This window comes from Ammospiza caudacuta, chromosome 1 (genome assembly GCF_027887145.1).
Source record: "Ammospiza caudacuta isolate bAmmCau1 chromosome 1, bAmmCau1.pri, whole genome shotgun sequence".
NCBI classification, from domain to species: Eukaryota; Metazoa; Chordata; class Aves; order Passeriformes; family Passerellidae; genus Ammospiza; species Ammospiza caudacuta.
In genome coordinates, this window is record NC_080593.1 from 83,916,402 (window position 1) to 83,936,882 (window position 20,481).

Genomic DNA, 20,481 nt, shown 5'->3' on the forward strand with positions numbered 1-20,481 from the left:
AAGTTTATTCCCCTAAGGATGCTTTCCACACTCTCACATGTCTCTCAGTTCAACTGTCTTCAAACCTAAGATATTTCTTATTTTATTTCTGACTCCACAATCAGGACCCCATTCTGCAATGGCTATTATTTCTACTGTGATAAAATTTCAAATAAACATTACAAACATGTTAACTTACATTTAAAGTATAACTGCCAACTAACATTTCAGGAGTAAAACTTGAGACTAAATCATAAGAAATAGAGCAAAACAGATTCTGCAAATACAGGCATTTTTGTCTGTATTTGCAGACAAAATGTGTCAGGGCTTTTTCATAAGTACTGTTACTCTATTTCATTAAAGCACGGGTAAGAAAATAATAAAAATCAAAGAAAGCAAAACCAATCTGGTAAATTGTTTTATTGTTAAACAGATTTCACATTATTTGAAGCAACTTTATAAAATCCCACCACCTATCAGTCAGGTTTAAAAATTCCCAGAGCCCACTTGTGCAGAAAACAAGCCCCAGTGAGAGTCTGTGGCCATTTTCTGGCATGAGATATCAGGGTAGGAATCCCCAGTGGGGTTTACAGGACAAGCTACTGGTCTGGACAAGCTTCCCATCCATGTCCTCCTAGGTCTTGACCAGACTAGACAGTTCTCAGACCACTGTGCTGCTACAAAGGAGCATCACAGTGCCTGTAGCAAGGCAAGAGAATCCACCCACCTGCCAAGGTATATGAAGCAACTCAAGAGATTTATGAGGAGCAGCTGAAGGAACTGGGGTTGTCTAGCCTGGAGAAAAAGTTGTTCAGTGGGGGCCTTAATACTTTCTACAATTACCTGAAAGGCAGAGCAAGGTGGGTCTTGGTCTCTTTCACCCAATAACAAAAAAAAGGAAAAGAGAAAACGGCCTCAAATTGCACCAAGGGAGGTTTAGATTGCATATTAGGAAAAGTCTCTTCACCAAGGGGTGAACAGGCTACCCAGGGAAGTGCTGAAGTCACCATTCCTGGAGGTATTTAAAACCCATGTAGATGTGTCATTTAGGGACATGGCTTAATGGTGGACCTGGAAGTGCTGGATTAATGACTGGATTTGATTACTTTAAGGATCTTTTCCAACCTAAACAATTCTATAGGAATGGGAGCACTGTCAAGCAGGTGCTGAGCCAAGGTAAAAGAGCATCTGTTTTCCTAACACTTCTCTCAGAGGAAGCAATGTGTCCAAGTCCTGAAATCAGTGTTGCTGGAAAAGGAGCTGGGGGGAATCTTGTCTTCCTAGGATTTTCCTGCCAGACTGACCAAAGTACTAGCAAATTGGAGAAAGGCATATGGAAATTTTACCTGAAATTGAAGGACAGCAATCCCATTTATCCAGTCAGTGAGCAAATCCCCTGTGCCATCCATATCATTCAGGGTCTTTAAAAGGTCCCACAGCACACAGTTCAGCTGTGAGGAGGCAGGTGGAAAAAAGTAAGTTCTAACTACTTTTGCAAACCTCACTGAGCAGCTCTGAGAAGCTATTGGGAAACAGAGAGGTGAGCTGGAGCACCTCTCATCCCAGCTGGTGTCTGGGATATGCAGCCAGAAGCCATTGCTCCTGCACTCTGAAGCACACCTTCCAGGTAAGAAAACCTCCAAAACTAGAATCATGGATGGTGAAAGAAGAACATGTTCAGACCAACATGTCATCATTTGTAGTCGTTTCCTCTGCCTCTCCCAGACACAAACCTGGAACAGGATCACACCAGAAACAACAAGGGGCTTTTATATCATATATGCACCACTCAAAACAAGAGTTCTGTTTAGAGAAGAGATAAACCACCCTTTTATACAGGGTGGTAAAAGAGACAACTGCGAGAGTAAGTGTAGACACAGCCTCACACTCCTCCGTACAGATGGTGCAAAAGTCCCTTCAATTTTCAGCATCACCTGAATCAGGGTCAGTGTCTGAAGGTTGTTTATTCAAGATATAAAAAGAAAATATATGGAAAAGAAAATTTATTGAGCTGTTTTGAGTTTTAGCTTTTTTCATTAGGTTTGATGCTCAAAGAAATAAAAAGTCAGGGAAAAAAGGGCAGGACTGTGCCAATTCACTTATTTTTGGATCCAGATGCCCCAAAACAGAAGTTTAATCTGTTGGTGTCTTCTCATCATCACAGGTCAACATGGCTTGAGCTGATTCAATTCTTTTTTAAATATGCAGAAGCTACTATGGCAGCACGTAATTATCTGGGATCACAGCTCTGCTGTGACTGGGGAGGTAGGCACAGAATCAAACACTACTGGTGCTCAGCTGCACTCTGCTCCCCAGCACACCCAGCTGCTTGAGAGATTTGCAGAACACATCTGTCTGTGTGAAGTGTCTCCATCAGTTTGGAGTCCTCCATGGAGCAGCCTGGAAGGCTCCAGTGACCACTACTGTTATAACAAGAAGTTTTCTTAATCACAGTTTAAATGCAGGGACCGTGATCTCTGGCTAAGATTCTTAATCTAGAAGAGCCCTTGAAGGCTCAAAGAAATATATTCATTATTTTGTAGGAGCCAACAAATGGGTTGGATATATCTGTCCACAACAAGGAACTTGAAACCAAATTATAAAAGTTTAAGGAAGATAGGCAGGCAAGTATTGACAAGTCCTTGGCAGATCCACTATGAAGTTGCCAGTAGAGGATTTGTGAATCCACATACCTGGCTTGAGGCTGATAAAGACAGCAGACAATCAGAGCCCAATCCATCATCTGTCTTATTCCCATTGCACATCAGTAAACAGCACTAGTCAGAATGTTATTTATCATGTCTGTCAGCTGCAGTAATGATTAGCAGTTGTGGATCCACCGTTTTGAGTCACAAATTGTGGCATTAAATAAGTTTTCTATTGCCAAAGTATTCATAAAACTTCAATTTATTAAGATTACAATTAAAGGCTAAGCATTTTTCCAATATTGCCATACTCATAGTTTTATCCAATTCTTGTTCAGAATTTAGGTTTTTCAATATGAAAGATGAAACAGAGGCATGAAAAGTGTGGTTGCCACCAGCACCTCATTAACTTGATGGCTCTGTTTCCAGACTTGTTAGGGACTGGCACATGAGACAAGCTCTTAGCAGCAATAAAAGTAACCACAGATGCACTGCAAGTGTCATTAGCGAATGAAAGGAGCAGCCCAGACTGATGCAGCACTGAGGACTGAAACCAGACAGAAAGCCAGGCAATTCCTGCTTCAGACAGGAAGATACAGCAACCTTTCCTGCCTGACCAAAGAGATAATACTGCCTTTAAAAAGTCACTCTCAGAGAACACCAGAAGGAACATCTGGCAGGGACAGCAATATCCTAAGACCATATCAACCAACCAGCAACTATAGCTAGAAGAATATCCTGCTATATGATGTCTAGAGACAAGAAAAAAATAATTAGAAACATGGAGTTTCCTCATGGAACATTTTAATAGGGGACTTGAAAGCAGAACAGTACAGTCGATTATAACTGGAACTGTGGAAAGAAAAGGCATTGGAAATACATTGATGTTTATTTTGAATTCCTTCTCAGGTCGGCAGCAGCAGTAGTATGGTAGAAAGAGTTTAAGGACAGGTAGGATACCACCTGAGCACAACAACCATAGCATCAAGCATGCAAAAAAAACTCTGCTTGTCCTTCAATTAGTGAGGATTTTCTTTCTTCATTACTTTTGCTGTGATTTAGCTTTCTTCTTGGGGGAATGAATATATTGGAGTTTGAAAACACTGTTAACAGATGCTTTGGCTTACTTTCAGTCTGCAAGGATTACAAGGAACATTTTCAGACCTTGGGTATTCTTGGGCTTTGGGAAAACAGTTGGTGCTCTTAAACTAAAAAAGCTGTAAATTGCATAGGGTTGATCTCAAAAGATATCTTAAAATTGAGAGTAGAAATGGTCTTATAGTATGCCTGTATTATTCCATGCAATTAAGTTGTAACAGAGCATCTCAAGAATACAGATACAAAATCACATAGTCAGTGTGGTGACCTTTTGGTGTGGATGGATGAATTTTTCAGAGGCAAACTGATGAGATGAGAACGTTACCAGAGGTACATATTCAGAGGCTTTTAGAGAATGATGAAACATGCTAAAACTACTCTTTCCACATGGACCTGGAAGACTTTTCCCTCTTCATTTCAAGATGAGATTCTGATCATGGAAATCTGGAAAGGCTTGGCTGATGTCCAGCTTTTACCAGAAACAGCAAGAATTTATTTCAGGAATAACACGAATTAGAGGGAAGAAATGGCACACCTTGGTTCAAACCCCAAGAGGCTTACAGGACTCTCCTGATTTTCCCCTTGCACAGAAACAGTTCTCTGCCAACCAGGTTGGCAGCCAGAAAGTTTTCACATACTCTTTCAGAATGAGGCAGCTACTTCTTCTTGGATCAGCTGATGGTACATTCAGTCAGTCTGGTGCCAGAAAACCAACTCCTGCAGAATGTACATCTGCCATGCTGCAGGTACATCCGTCTAGGTAATTGTATTCCCTCTTAAGAACCACTGACTACGCCCCTTTTTGCTGCAGAAGGTATTTGGGTATGTCAGTAAAATAGATGTGCACCCAACTTTTAGTTTTCTTGCATTTATAAATCCATAAAAAAGTTCACAAATCTAAACTGAGCCTACCAGCAGGATCCTGAGCTTTTCAGGAACTTCAAAGAAGTGGTTGAAGCGGCAACTAATACCTCTGCTCCACAGCCAGTCTTTAGGTGGCCGACCCAGAACAATCTCAGAGTGCTTTGGAAGAGGGAAGGCAACACCATGCCACGTTGCAGAAGCACTTTTTGCCCAACACATGCCCCACTTGGCCGAGGACACCCTCAAGAAACATGCATTGACACACCAGAGCCTACACACCAGCAACCACATCTTAAGAGCTTTACAAGGTCACACATGGCAGTGAGAATTTGGGAGGGAGATAAGGGCTGCAGCTAATGTTGACACCACACATCAGGCTTACAGGTCTTGAGCAAGGGGAACAGGCCAGCCTGAAAGAAAACATGTCTATCTGGAAGCAGCCTGGTGAACCATTAAGTTTTCATAAAAGGAACAGAAAGAAGATCCCAACAGGTTTAAATCTTCCCCCACTTCCAGCACAAGTGCTAAAAGATTTTGATATCCCTGAAGTGTAGGTTCTTATTGAAGCCTTTATCTATGGAGTAGGCACTCTTTAAGTCTAGAAAAATGCATGGATAAAGGAAAGTTGTGGCCTTCCAATAAATTGTGCAATTTGGGCATCATCCTTATCTTCAGAGCTTTTGTTTAATCATGTAAGAAATTAATCACAATTTCAGATATTTCAGGTACTCTCATAATTCACACTATGAATTTAAAAATGGCTCTTTTTTTCAATCTCCTGCAAACTGCAGTTATAAGAGACATGCTCCGGCCAGAGACAAAACTGTTCTAGACACTACTAAAAATGGCCATAAGCTTTTAGTACTAAAAAGGGAGAGATGGGCGAATAATGAGCTTTTCATACATGTTACACTGAAAGAACAACACAATAGTCAGAGAGAAAATGAAGCTGAACTCTGGCATTTTTAAGTCCTGAAAGGCTTTTGCAGGTTTGAGAAAATAATTTACTCTCTATCGATTAAAGCAGCAGCTAAACATGGATGACTGATCTCATTTTGCCAGCCTGCAGCTCATGCCAGGTAGAGAAACAGAGAGGATACTCTGACACGGGAAACTCAAAGGTTGATACTATCACTACATTATTTAAAATTACAAGCTGTAAATGGTCATCATTCAAGCTGACTCAAGTTTTATATCTAGTGTTTGAGGAGATAGAGTGCTTAAATCCAAAGGTCAAAATCACAATAGTTCTCTGAAACAAAAGCAAAATCTCCCAAGAAACCTCTCTCAGTAATAATAGCAGTACATTGTCTGAAAGAAAAGTAATCTGATTTCCAGGCACACTTTGTAAGTAATCTTGTTTACTGTAATTTTGCAACAGCTTTCATAAATTTTTCATCTGAAATCAGGAAGGCTATAGCTTGTATTCTAACAGGTTGAAAGAGCTGAGTAAGTAAAATACATCCCCTGTGTGCCTGGCTTTGTTTGGGAACACTTACGAATACTTTGCCACATGAAAAAACACAAAAAATGGCAACTCAGACACCAAAGTGACATATTTTAACAACCAAATAAAACATTAAAATAGAAGGAAGAAGTCCTCTCACTTCCACTGGTTTCCATTTTTTTTTAAAACAGTCTAGAATACGAAAATGGTTCATACTTCATGAATATCCACCCTAACAATATCCAATCCCACGTTCCATGTTCTAAGCTGTTCTATGAAGCACAAGCAAGAAATCCAAACTGAGTGTTATAGTGAGTCATTCTGGAATTTCTTCTCCACAACAGGCTTAAGTAATTTTCAGTGAAATCTTAACTGCTTTGTCCAAAATCTAAAGGAAACAACTGCTAAGAAATATTTCCCTTAACTTTAGATGCATAGCACAGATCTGCACAGAATCATCCCATTTCACTTCCACCGGGTCTTCTCTACAGAATTAGGTCTTCTGTCAAAACAATCACACCTGTACAAGTTGTGCAAGATGAAAGATAAGGATATTAATACCAGATTTTGTGGCTCAGATACTCCTAACCCCATGTCCCTTGTATATCACCAGGCACAAAAAAAAAAAAAAAGACTAAAAGTCCACAGCTCTATAAAATATGTATCCTTCATTCAGAAGCAGGAGAAACAGATCTAAACCTTCAGAAATACTTTAATCACAAATGCAACCAGAAAGTAGACTATAATAAAGCGCTTTTAGGTGAAATTCTGGGCAGGGTTCCAAAGGATTTTGTCCAGCATCCTTTGGCTGGAAGTCCATATAGGCAAGCTTTCTCTGTGCCTGAGGTTACTTTCATCTGTCGACTGGAAACTTGGATGAAGCCCACCTCTTTCTCCACTCACCCATCCAGTTGTTAGCTACAGGAAGATAAAGGCTCAGGAAAACGGTTTTAAAAGCATTTTGTTCCCTCTTCCGGTATGTCTGGAATTCCAAATGCAGACTGAACTATTAAAGTCACTCTTTCTGAAGAAGTAACGCCTGGCAAGATTCAGCCAGCTCATAGTTTTGTTTCCATAACTTTCAGCAGTCCTTCCATCTGGGTCCAGTTTTATGTCACTTTCATTACTGCGAATGATCTACCTCAAGAGATGAAATTACCAAAATAACCACATGCAACTTGTAAACAAACTGCAGATCATACCACCACTGAAAAGTACAAAATTTGGTACTAAACAGTGTCAAGCCCAAATTCTGCCACCTTGACTGTGGGCAAGTACAGTGTACATATCCACAGTTAACTCTGCCTGACAAACTTCCAGTTCCACTTTCCAACAGTCCCTTCAGCCCTGGTGGGCAAGCACCCACATTAACATACCCGAAAGAGGTAAGTGGTCAAACCTGTATTTTGCACACAGAGCTCCAAAATTTAAGCCTTTGGACATTAAACAACTGAATTATGAAGCATCACCATTACTAGCCTCACTTTTACAACTGTTTTCTATTTAGTAGGAATGGTTGAACAAAAAGCTTAAAATACAGCCAATACCAAAAGGAAATAAACCATGTATCGACTCAAGGCTTAGCTAATCCTGCAGGCACCTCCTGTAGGTTTTAAGACAAAAGTTTGGTCGAGCAAGAAAGAAGGATAAGCAAACACTCGCTGCAGTGCCTCTAGGAGAATCCATTAGATTATACCGACCTGCTCATTCTTGCCTTTAGAGATAACTAGCTCTATTCAGTAAACATTCAGCTTTCGAGAAGACCGTAAAAAGATTCTCTTTTTTTTCTTTTTCTTTGTTTTTTTAAGGTAGGGGAAGAGTCTGAGACCACACAAATACCCATTTACTTCAGAACTATGCAGTAACGCCAACAGCCTGCCTCTAATCGTTAACAGCAGGAAAACTCTGTAAAGGACCAAGAATTTTACTGCCCTCTGCAGCTTTTCCTTTGCAAGGGCAAAACGCCACCCATTTCAGGGGAGATAAACTGATACCGACTGTCACCTGCTGCTGTGACACATTTTTCTTCCTAAAGCCTGGAAACCCCACACTGAGCACGCAGAAAAGACATCGGACCAACCAAACTTCACCTTCCTTGAAAACGAAGGCTGCGCTGTCCCAAAAGCTTTCTTGAGAAAATGGGTCAAACGCTAGAAAATGATCTCACAGGGGATGGAGGGGGCTAGCACAAGGAGAGGCACAGCCCCTGCTCTCTTGCACTAAAAATATTACTTCAGATACAGGTACGGACCGCATTTTTGCGCGGCGTTTAAAACCCTGCCACTACAAAGGCCACCACGGCCAAGCCGCCAGTTGGAAGAGAGAGGAGCCAAGGAATTAAGTGAATTAAACTCGATACGCTTGTTGACTCAGTTTTCGCTCCATCAGCCGCGCGGCCGCTGCTCCGGCGTCGCCCCGAAATACCGGGCAGCAAAGTTCGGGCGGGGGCTCCCCGGCCCCGCCGCCACCTCGGCGCCTGCCGCCACCAACTTTCCCCCGCAGGAGCCGCAGCACCGGCTCTCGGCCGCCCCGTCCCGTCCCGTCCCGCCCCGTCCGCCTCGGCTGCGAGCGCCGGGTGCGGAGATGCCAGCGGGGCGACCGGAGCGGGGATGCCGGGCGGCGGCAGCGGGGATGCCCGGGAACCCGGGGATGCAGCGGGTCCCGGACCGGGAAGGCGTCTCTTACCAGCCCGGAGGCGAAGAAGACGGCGAGCAGAGCCAGGCAGGCGCCCATCACGATGAGGAGCAGGAAGACGATGAGCGGGTGCTGCTGGCTCATGCAGTAGTAGGACTCGTAGAGCCAGTCCCGGGAGCGGGACTGTTCGCCGCTCGCCCCGCAGCCGCCGCCCGCCTGCTCTGCCCGCTCTAGCAGGTAGCGGCGTCTCCTCCTCATCATCATCGCTTCTTGCCACATCGGGCAGAGCCCGCGCAAGTCCCTCAGAGGCGCCGCCGCCGCCGCCGCTGCCGCAGGAGGCAGCCGGGGAGTGGAGCGGGGCGCGCTCCCGCGCGGGAGGCGGAGAGGAGGAGCCGCGGCGGCGGCATGGGCACGGAGCGCCGGGATGCCGCGGCCGCCGCGCAGCCCGCCCGGGGCTCGGTGCGCCTCCGGAAGGCGCCGCCCCGCACGCACATGCCTTGCCCGGCTCCCCCGGGGGCGGGGGCGCCCGCCGCGCTCCTCCTCGCCGGGGAGGGCAGCGGGCGCCCGCCCAGAGTAAGCGCCCCGGAGCGGGCGGTGCCTGAGCGGGCGGCCGGGGGAGCTGCCGCTGCCCCGCGCCCCTCCGCAGCAGCGCCGGGAGGTGCCCGCGGGGTCGCGCCACCTGCCCTGGCCCTCGCCTGCGCGGGGCCGGGAGCCCTCGCCGCCCGGAGGGGCGCGGGGCCGCCGCAGGTGCCGCTCCCGACGGCGGCCGTGGGGCGGAGAGCGCGGCGTGTGCCGCTCCCGGCCCGCCCCGGCCCTGCCCGGCTCCCGCGGGGCCGCCGCTGCCTTCTCCAGGGTGGGTGGCAGCACCTCCCGGCGCCGCAGGGAGAGAGAGACATTTGGAGATTGCTTTGGAATTGCTCCCACGGGCGGAGGGCTCTTGCGGGACTGTTTCGCTGGGTACCTTTTCCGGAGGCGGAATCCCCTTTTTAGAAGTCATACGTCGATTTTTGTCAAAACGAGCATTCGAGTTAGAAAGAAGCAATGACACATTTGTCCCCAGTTTACCATGTTCCGAAGGATTTGTTTAATTCCTACCAAAGCAGGGATTGAAAAGATGCTGGACATCTAACCCAATAAAGTTGCATATCTGTCATGCACAGCATTTACAGGCAGTTCTGCATCCCCAGCCCGTTACTTCCCTGAATGCCCCTCCCCACAGCTTAAGTCGGTCTCTGCCCTCTCTGATCTACACTCCAGCCTCTGTTGTTGCTTTGTCACATCCTTAAACTCATAGAGCCTGCCAAAACTCTCCCAGGAGAGGAAGAGAACAGAGTAACACAGATGCTAACGGGCTTGAATATCCCAAGGGTGTCTCCTGGCGATTGGAGTAATGTTAGAAACAAGAAGGACTTGGGAGTACTATGCTACCACAAAAGGTGAAAAACTGGAGCTGACATAAGTGGTCATAAATTGTCATAAATGAGAGACATAGAATAGAGGGCTGACCATTAATCAGGTGGAAGAGAAGGCAGGTAACTAGGATGATATAGACCAAAACTCCATGTACTGTGAACTAATTTATATTTAACAGCTAAATTCTGTACCACTGATTTTTCTACCCAGAAAAAGAAGAGATGGGTCCTCCTCCACAAGTGCAACAATGCAGAGAAACCAGTAGCACGTACAGCTCCAAAGCCCTGTCCATATATTTGCACCTCTTGGATTCCTCAGGTTTTTAAAAGGGGTGAGACTTGAGCTTTCCTGCCCCCTGTTGCTCTGAGCTGGCTGGATGGAAGAAAAGCTGCTTGTTTTTCACTCTTCCTTCCCTTGGAGCGCTTTCTGGGGCAGGAGGAACACATAAAGGAGAAGTGGAAAGTTACAACCGCACCCACTGTTTTGGGAGAGAGAGGGTGAAAAACTCTCAAAAAGCAGAAGTGGTAAGATTGAAGGATGAACACAAATCTATGTGGGGAGAACATTCTGGCAGAATTAATTGCTGGGAAGGAGTCAGTAGAGGTGGGTGTGAGAATTTTTGCAACATGAAAAGGCTTTGCTTGCAGTCACTTCAAAAATTATGGAGTTGGCCACCCTCACTGTCACACACACATATATAGTGAGATAAGCATAGGGAGTTTAAAAAAATCAAGAGCCAAACCAGAATTACAACATAAAGCCTCTTGAAAAAGCAGATCTCAGAATCTGGTACTTGAAGGTGTTTTGATCTCTCAAAGGCAGAAAGACCAGTATCACTTCTTGAAAATTCAAGAATAATTCCATGATCCTGTTAGTAGCCACAAAAATGCAAAAGATCTCAACAGGCAAAATGAAAAAAGTTCTCTGTTCCATGCGTACATCCTCGCAAAAGCGTTTGAAACATAGACAGGATATTCATACAGATGGTGGAAGTGGTTGTCTTCTTCCCCCAGCTGATTCTGCTTTAATAACTTTCCACTGCTTTCCACCTCCCTGAGCCTGAACAGGAAAGGCTATTCCAAAGAGTTTACCATGATGATCATGTCATTTGTTTGTTATTTCAGTAAGATCTTATGCCTGTAACAGCTAATTCCTCATTATATTACTCTCATGAAATTTCTCAGGAAATAAAATTATAATTGCACAGCAAAAATTTAATTAACCCAAAGGTTGCCCAGTGGTGTCTCATGCCTTTCCAAAACAATGGGATAAGCATAACTGCCTTCTGAAAGAGCAGACATAAGGTGTTTCGACAGCAGAGGAAGAGAAATTAACATGGTAACAAAAGAAAGCAAAATAATCATGTGTAAACATCACCTCCTAAGGGCGCAGGAGCAGGCAATTCCTAGGCGTTACAAGTTGAAGGGGTGAGGCAGAAGGCTGGCTTGGCTGAACAGGAATCTTTTTTCTGAAGTAAGATGAGAAGGAAGGCCAATGGAAGAAATTTCAGGTGGCATGGGAAGAATGCCGAGATGCTGCTTACCTCTGTAGGGAGAAAATTGGTGTGGCCAAAGCTCAACTGGAGTAGAAGTTGACCAAAACCATAGGGGGGAAATAAGAAAAGGTTTTTTTGAATATATTAATGGCAATAGGCAGAGTAGAAATATCAGCCCATTAGAGGATTAGGAGGATCACCTCCCAGACAGGCACATGGAGAATGCATTCTTTGCCTCAGTCTTCTGCATGGATGATGGAACACGGGGATCTCAGTGTCCTGAGCTGGAGGACTGTGACTGAGAGAATGATCAGCTCCAGTCAGCCCTGAAATTTTATGGGATCTGCTGCTCCAGCTGGATCCCTAAAAATCTTCGGGGCCTGAAGGGATTCTACCGGGAATCCTCAAGGAACTTGCTGATGTCATTCCAAAACCTCTCCTGATGATTTTTGAGCAGTCTTGGGAATCCAGAGAGGTCCCAGCTGACTGGAAGCTGGGGAACATTGTCCTGATTTTCAAGAAGGGCAAGAAGAACCCCAGAAACTACAGGCCTGTCAGTCTTACTTCAGTGCTCAGCAAAATCGTGAAACATATTATTCTGGAAAATATTGAAAAGCACCTACATGACAATGCAGTAATCAGTCACAGCCAGCACAGCTTAAATCCTGCTTGTGAAACCAGATTTCCTTTTACAACAGGGCAACCCACCTCACTGATCTAAAAGCGCCGTTATATGTCATCTTTTTGGACTTCAGTAAAGTTTTTGATATAAGCCGTGATGTGTCTCACAGTATTCCTCTGGACAAAATATCCAGCATACAGTTGGATCACCATGTTGTGTGATAGGTGAGCAACTGGCTCACAGATCAGGTACAAAGAGTTACAGTGAATGGGGTACCATCAGGCTGGTGTCCAACTCAGCATATTCTACAAGTCTGATTCTACAGTTCTATGATATGTTTCCATTGGACTCCTGTGTTTTCTTATCCAGCTGATGGACTCACCTGTTCTACTTCCCCTCTCCAAACTAGAAAGTGGCACCTTTCAATTCATCCTTCAAACTTCAGCTGGAAACATCCCACAACTTAATGTCCAAAACCCTTATCAGTTCTTAAAGCAGATCTCTAGATAGAAGCAATGGTCCAGTAAAAAAAAAACTGTCATGAAATTAATGTCTGCAACATTCTATATATGGACAAGGTAATTGAAACTGTGCAGTATCCAAATCTGAATTTGAACTTCTAATTTGAATGCTCTACTTTTTATTTAACATATTAACACTTTTTTTTTCTCCCCACAGGATAAATTTAATTAAGCAAACATTATTGCAGTTGAATGACAATTATGTCATTACTAAAGTTGAAATGCCATATGTTTTTAGAGACCAATTACTCTAGGTAGCTGAAAATAAGCATCCTTACTTGGCTCAACCTGAAAGTTTTCTATGCCTCAGGGAAAAGGAAGGTACAGTGAATTCTGTAATTTGTGGTTGAAAATGAAAGGACTTTCAGAAAAAAAACCTCTTCATGCATTCTACCTTATTTCTCTAAATGAGGAACAAAAGCAAACCTAGCACTTAAGATTGTCAGAAACTGTCTCCCATGTATCCTTGAGACTCCAACAACACGAAAAAATTTGTTCCTTAGCCAGCTGGTGTCTAAGCATCTGTTGTACCCCTCTGGAGTAGCAAAACAACACAGAACAAAAGGTTGAGGTCCATAGCTGCTTGTCAAAGCAACCGTGAGCCAGAGGCATTACACGCTGCAGTAGCAGATTAACTTAGAGAACTTGGTCCCTTCCAGAGCCTCAATTGTTCTATAATTCTGTTATCACAGCTTACTTCCAGTGGCAAGGGATCTGTCATAAGTCTTAGGGAAAGAGAAAAATAGGAACAGGACATACAGGAGGAACCTCTTGTTCCTACATTGCTCTCTTTGCCCCTCTGGCTCAATCTCCACCGCATCTTTCTTCCACTTTCCCTTCTCTGTTGTCTTTTGCAGGAGTGTTCTGGTCAGAGATACAGAGTAGCTCCCAGCAGAGACAAATCCATTGCTCTCAGCTACTCTGTTCAGCTGTAGGACAACCTGAACCACAGGAAATAAATTGCAGGGAAAGCTGCTGAATCCCACAGCCCTGCAAGATAGCAAGCACACAAAAGAGCCATAGTGATTGGCCTGAGCAAAACTCTGCCCCCAAGTCCACTGATGGTCAGGTTGCCCCTGTTGTCAGCTGGCCGCCAAAGCTGCCCGTCACTGCAGCCTTGATGCTGTCCTGCCAGCAGGGCACCCCACACTGAGCTGAAATTGCAGGTCAGGGTGTCCTGCCAGTAAGGTTTCACATGGCCAGTGCTTCAGTGGCACTTCAGAGCTTGCATGTGGCAGCAGGGCCAAACTCAGGCCAGCCAGAGCTGCTTAGGGTTGCTCTGGAGAGCCATCTCTGCCATAAGATCAATGTGTGGATGCATCTGACATGACCAGGGTCTTAACAACATCATTTTGTCCACTAGTGATACATAACTTTTGTTGTTGTTGTTGTAGTTGGTTAAGACTGAAGAGTGCTATTTTTTACTGAATTTTTCTGGATTCATTTTACTGAGTTCAGTTAACAGGACTTGCTCTTTCAAATCTTATAATGACAGCTATGTGTTACTGTTGCTCTTCAAAAAATGAGGACACAATTTCCTACAGAAATAAATTGGATTTCACACACCTGGAACCAGGTGAAATTCACTTTTCTTTAGATATAGACCTGCCTGCAGTGTTTAACATTGTTATTTAAGGTGCTAAATAGCAGTCTGACTGTTCTATAATTCCTTGTGTAATTTTTCTCCCTCCCCCTTTTTCAAGACAGTATCTAACTTTGGACCTCTCTCAGCCTCCATAAACTTTTAAGAGTGTTTACTAAAAAGTTCTGAGGTTATGGTAGGAACTACTTGAGATTCAGATTATCTGAAAATTCCTCAGTAACCTCTCTTCTTGGATTATTTTCTCACAGATGGTGTCTACTTTGGTCATCTAATAATAGATAACCTTTTTATTGAAGATAGAAGCAAAATAGAGATCAAATTTTTAAAGGTTTTGGACCATCTGTTATTAGCTGAATGGTGGGCCAATGTTTTCCAAAGTCTTCTTCTTTCAAAAAACATGTGACAAACAAAAATTTATCCAGAAGTGCATCAGTTTTCTCTCTGCTTATACCTTGGCCTTTCTTATTTTGATCATGCTATTCTTTACACTCACTGTTTTAATATGACTTCGTTTCCAAATTCTATATAATATTGTACTTTTTCTGTTTCAAGGCATTAGCCTTCAATTATACATTTCCTCATCTTTCATATGGGGACAGTTTGCACTTAGTGCTTTCACTTAGGAAACCGCCCACTCTTCCAGATAACCTGCTTTCAGGTGGGAGATTTAGGGAAGGTGGGAGGAAAGCAATAGAACTTTGGAAATTCGGAACTACTCAGGTAGTTTTATAAAATTGCAAATTGACTGGACAAACTAGAGACAAGTACCATAGGCGGCTGATGAAAGACCTGTTCAATATATAACTGCAGCCAGAACACTTTTACAGCTTTCAAATGCACAAAGAATCAGATAATAAGTGATTTAGAACATACAATAATACCTCTATACTGATCAACCTTACACCCTCATCTTGAGTTTTATTACCCTACTTATCTTACATCATAAAAAAACATTGCAGAATTAGAGACAGATTCTTTAGAGAACAGTTAATCAAAAACAAGGAAGAGTTTCCTCTGTTTAGCAAATATATAGGACGGTTATCTACACAAACAAAACATGGGAGGAACCATACTAATGCACGTAACATTGCTCTAGAAAAGACTGCTTGGAATTTTTGTCTTCTTTTTTTTTTTTTAAGAAAAAGGTTAGGCTGAAAATTAAACAAATGAATGCAAAATTTGTAAATGGCATATGTTATTTCACTGTGGTAGTTAATCTGTCAGAGCAGAACTCTGTCACAAGAAGCTTCTAAAACAAGAATTTCAGGGTAAAAAACAGATTTGGTTTTATATGCTTTTCAAAGTTTGATAATTGTCAAAAATAACATGAATTACAAGGAATATTGATGCTGCTGTTTCACAATTAGTGTCAGTGCAAGGCAATGCAGGGATAAAGAAAGGCAGGCTATGTCAAAATGGATTTCTTGCACCTTCTATTGAAAAATGATGCAGCTATTTTTTTTCAGTCCTGAAAGACTGGTTATTAACGTGGATTATTGTTTGTTGTCATTCAGTTAGAGTCAGGGGTGTTCCAATGAATTTAATTGACTAAAAGAAATGTTGATTTCCTGAATAAAGGGAGAGAACATTGATTCAAAGCCTACTGAATCACACAACACAGTCTACATATTCTTCCTTCAATAAGGAAGGCATATATGTAGTAAAATTATTTTGATTCTAGACATTTTATTATGATCTTTACTCCATCTGCACAATCCACTGAAAATAAAAAAAAATGCACCTAAAGCAAAGTCATAAGTATACAATGCTTCAAAATTATTCCAATGATTAAATCAGATAGAAAGCATTTACTGGCCTATTCAGGTTAATCAGGTTAACTCATACTATAGAACAGAAACACATAAATCTAAATATAAAATGAGCAACTTAAATAGAGAAATGCACCTAGGTAAATTCATATCCAAGAAAACCATATTCGCGTGTATATAAAAAAACAATTTTGCAAAATCTCTGTGTTGCTTCAACTTTTCCCTCAGTAGCTTTCATAGCTATGTTAAAGGAAGCTTCCTCCCAACAGAAGCTGCAAATGGCAGTGCAAATAAATGGCACAATCCTGCAAAATTCAAGATATGGACCAAGTTCTGCAAATACTTAAAAGCAAAAAAATGTCTATACATGTTAATTATGGGATTTCTGTAAAACTTTTTGAAAGCTTGGAACTAATTAGTGAAATAGGTTTTTGCAAGATAGCATTACAAGTATTTTTCTTAGACAAAAAATTTCCTGCCTTTTATTTTATAGTCTACTTGGCTCCAAGAACGACCATCTCGATTCATGTTTTTATAATTATTGTGGTATTATTTATTTGATGGCCAAAGTTTTGCTTAGACTGAGAAAAGAACTCTACGAAATGTTATCAACAGGTTAATATTTAAATTGAACTGACTTAAACACAAAACTAAAGGAGAGTTGAGCATCACTCCAGATTTTGACCAGAGGTAAATTTTATCCATAAATTTTTCCACTTGCCGGGGCTTTAGTCTCTCTCACTCTTGCAGAGGTTCTGCATTTCTTCCTCTCCTTCTTTAACAGCTTCAGCATGTTCTGCTAGATAAATGCTGCATGCTCCTTTTGGAGATGGAGCTGGCACTGCCTGCTTTCAAACCTGTGTTCTGCCACTTAGTGACCTTAGTAAAAACATGCTAACCACAGATGGCTTCCAGCGTCATGTGAAGCTGTGTGAGGTAATGGTTTCAGCTGCACATTTGATAAGAGCACCCAGCTGACAGCAGAAAGTTGTAAGAGCTGGTAACGTTCCAGGACCCAAGTCTGCAGTGTTCTGCCAAGAGTAATGGATCCCAGGATTTTGGAGAAAGTATTATTTCCTGAGTGAGAAAGGAAACGCTGAGCAACTGCTGAGGATAAGAGGTCACTCTGCCCATGAAGTCTCCTGGTTCTGAATGAGTGATAGACCAGGGTGCTGGAGTCCAAGAGGTTGGAGAGATTTTCTGAAGGGAGGCTTTGGGTGTGTGGGCTGAGTCAGGTCCTGGCGTGGTGTCACACCTTAAACAGAGATTGTGTGTTGGCAGCACAGCCTAACCCTACTTAGCGTGAAGGAGTGGGGACCAGTAGGGTAAATGTCACTGGCAAACCCAGTCCAGCCCTTTGCCTTGCTGGTGAAACTTACCTCATGTTGGGAGCACTTCTCCTATAGCTTTGGAGAAAACGTATTTTTATTAATCAACAAAATATTCCAGCTTTAGATTTTTTCTTCAAAGCATCTGATAGATACACAACTGTTGGTAACAGTTATGATATACATAACTGCATGTCCACAATGTGTATTTGCAGGGGAAGCTTATAAATAGCTGCTAAAGCTCTCTCTCAGATTTTTGAGCACCATCTTATCACTAAGTCTATGTGTAACTTTTTCAATTTTTAAGATCAAGATCTCAAAAATAAAGTACCAGAGACATATTCACTTCACAAAAGCTTTCTCACTCCTTAGGGCTGAAAGAAAATTCACTATTGAGGCAACAAGGGACCTCCAAAGATTGTCTAGTCTGACCCCCCCTGCTCTAAAGAGGGCCATCTGGAGCAGGTTTCTTAGGAGCGTGTCCAGTTGAGTTTTGGGTACCTCCAAGAATGCTGACTCATCAATATCCTTGAGCAACCTGTTCCAGTGTCTGATCATCCTTACACTAAAAAAGCTTTTTCTAAGCTGTATTTATTTTTTTGCATGCTGTGCCCATCACCTCATGTCCTTTCACTGAGCAGCGCTAAGTCTGTCTCCGTCTTTTCTGTTCTCTGCCCTCTGTCAGGTGTTTATACACTCTTATATCCCCCTGAACCTTCTCTTCTCCAAACTAAACAGTCTTGAGCTTTCCTCTGAAGAAAGATCTTTCAATTGCTTAATTGACTTTGTGACCTTAGGTTGGACACATGGCTTGGAACATTTGTCCAAAGTCCAGCATCAGTCTGGACTGTATTTCTCTTTTGTTTAAAACATAAAACTACAGTGTAATAGCAAAATCCTGCAGAGTGAGAAAGTCAAAAGAGGGCAATAAACTGATGAAGAAATACAAGAGAATGCTTAACAACTCATAGAAAACAATGAAAGCAACAGTGACAGTGGAAGATTTCAAAGGATTCCACAGGTGTAGGATATTTTGGAAAGTAATCAACATATAAAGAAAAAGATGTGAATTAGAGGGCAATCTAATAATGAATAAAATTAAGATAAAATCATACAGTCAGAGAAACTGTCCAGTTATAAAACAAGTCCTTCATAGTGAAACGAGTTTCTTTAAAAAAAAAAACACTGTTTTTTTCAATACTGTTTTCCTCTTAGCAAAAAGTCAGGTCACTGACAACTTCCTACAACAATCCATGGGAAGGGTGAGAGCCTAAAGGGTTAAATACTTTTATACTACTAATGATCTTTAGCAGAATTAAGAAATATGGAAATTAAATGCTTGTAATTAGACTAAGAATAAGTGGTTGCTGTATTTGATTAGACTGTTACAGCATCATACCAGCAGTAAAGTCCAGTCATGGATCTTCATATAAGTTGTGGTCTCTTATTACTCATCATGAATTTCAGTGCATAGTACTAAGCATGCACTACTGACCAGTGTTTGAGACAGGTTCCTGGGATGGATGGACATTGGATCTTACTCCAAGCAGCCGGACTTTTATAGAGAAGAGGCTTTGCAAAAAATTATCTCAATGAAATACCCAAACTATTCTCCTAGAACCATTCTGAACTTTTCTCATCTTGGAGAGCAGCAGCACTCTGCATGCATTGTAATGCTCCTGCTATTATAATTGGAGTTTCTGGAGTGTGTCAGAAATCGTAGAGCGTAGTCATTAAGACTGGTAATAGAAAACAGATATGTTTTCAACAAACAGATCAAGGGATGCAATTTAAGTTCTCACCCACGCTCTACTCTTATCGAAGACTCCAGCTGTACAAAAACAAGAGTTAGAATCAGTACTGCATAAACATCACACAAAAGTGAGCTGCAAAGCCGTATCCTTTCCCTCTTCTACTTTTCTTAGAGAAGTACCTGTTAATTAACTGATGAACCAAAACAACACAGCCCTTATTTAGGGAAGTGAAACGCATCCAGAAGCTAAAAAAATAACTGCCTTTGCAGATGATTTCTGGCCAGTGAAGACGGGACTATATTGTCCAAGAAAATTTTACGTCAGATGTTCCTTTTTCTCCCCAGATTCCTTTATAGAAATAGCACAAGCACAGTTACATCACAACAGGAACAGCCTTTCTTCTCTAAAAAACACGGACATCCATAACAATGATAGAAAAGCACAAAAAATATTAGTCTTAGCATTGTGCCAGCAGCTTTTAAATATGAAGAACCAGTTAGAGGTGAAACCATTAAAATTACACAATTACTGCAAGAAACCATAATTTAAAGATAAGTTCATTTTTCTATTATTGTTGGGCCAGTTCCTGAGTCTGTGTAAATACTGATAAATCCCATTGAAATAAGTCTCAGTCCTCAAAGGCACCAAATACCTTGATATAAATAATTTCTGGGATACAAATTTTTTTCAGGGATGTTCAGCATTCCTAGGAGTGTGGTTTAAAGAACGCCTCTGATCAAAGGAAAAGTCACATCCCTGTGGCTTTATGCTTTCTTTCAGCCATACTGATTTCCAAAAAAATGTAGAAAGCCTTCTGCAGGAACACTACAAATGGACTTATGTCACATCTATATTAAGTAGCACTCAATTTATAAACTCCTAGAGTGTTCCTTGGCAAACAGCTTTGTTCATTTGAATTACTGCAAAATATTGAATATCTGAGAATATGGTCTTGGTCATCACAGCCATTCATTACAGAGTGAAAAGCTGAATTTCCATTGTCAAGGGAATTTTCTGAGAATTTTTTAACACAGGTCAGACAACAGGTAGAAAAAGAATTGCAGAAAAAGTACATTTGTGAGATGTAAATGCCATATAAAGTAGAGCATCTCAGAAATGAAAGTGGAAGAAGAGATAATTAAATATTTTCTTCTGTTTATGTCAAAAGTCATTAAACAGATTAAATTAAAATGTATGAAATTTCTGGGAGAAAAGACATCACCATTTTATATGCCAGAAACACAGTGAGTGATGTAAACAGTCCTTGATAACACTCCTCACTCTCCCTCTCTGATAAGGACATATTTTG

General features: G+C 42.1%; 1 protein-coding gene across 2 annotated transcripts in view; it reads right to left on the reverse strand.

Moving 5' to 3' along the window:
• ADCY2 (adenylate cyclase 2) overlaps nucleotides 1-8,948 on the reverse strand; it is a 205,924-nt gene extending 196,976 nt beyond the window's left edge. For both annotated transcript variants that reach the window (XM_058825658.1, XM_058825649.1), the window contains exon 1: nucleotides 8,719-8,948. In XM_058825658.1, coding sequence (XP_058681641.1) covers nucleotides 8,719-8,946 — 228 coding nt within the window. In that variant the 5' untranslated portion in view covers nucleotides 8,947-8,948. The remainder of the gene's footprint in view (nucleotides 1-8,718) is intronic.
• Between the last annotated feature and the right edge of the window lie 11,533 nt (nucleotides 8,949-20,481).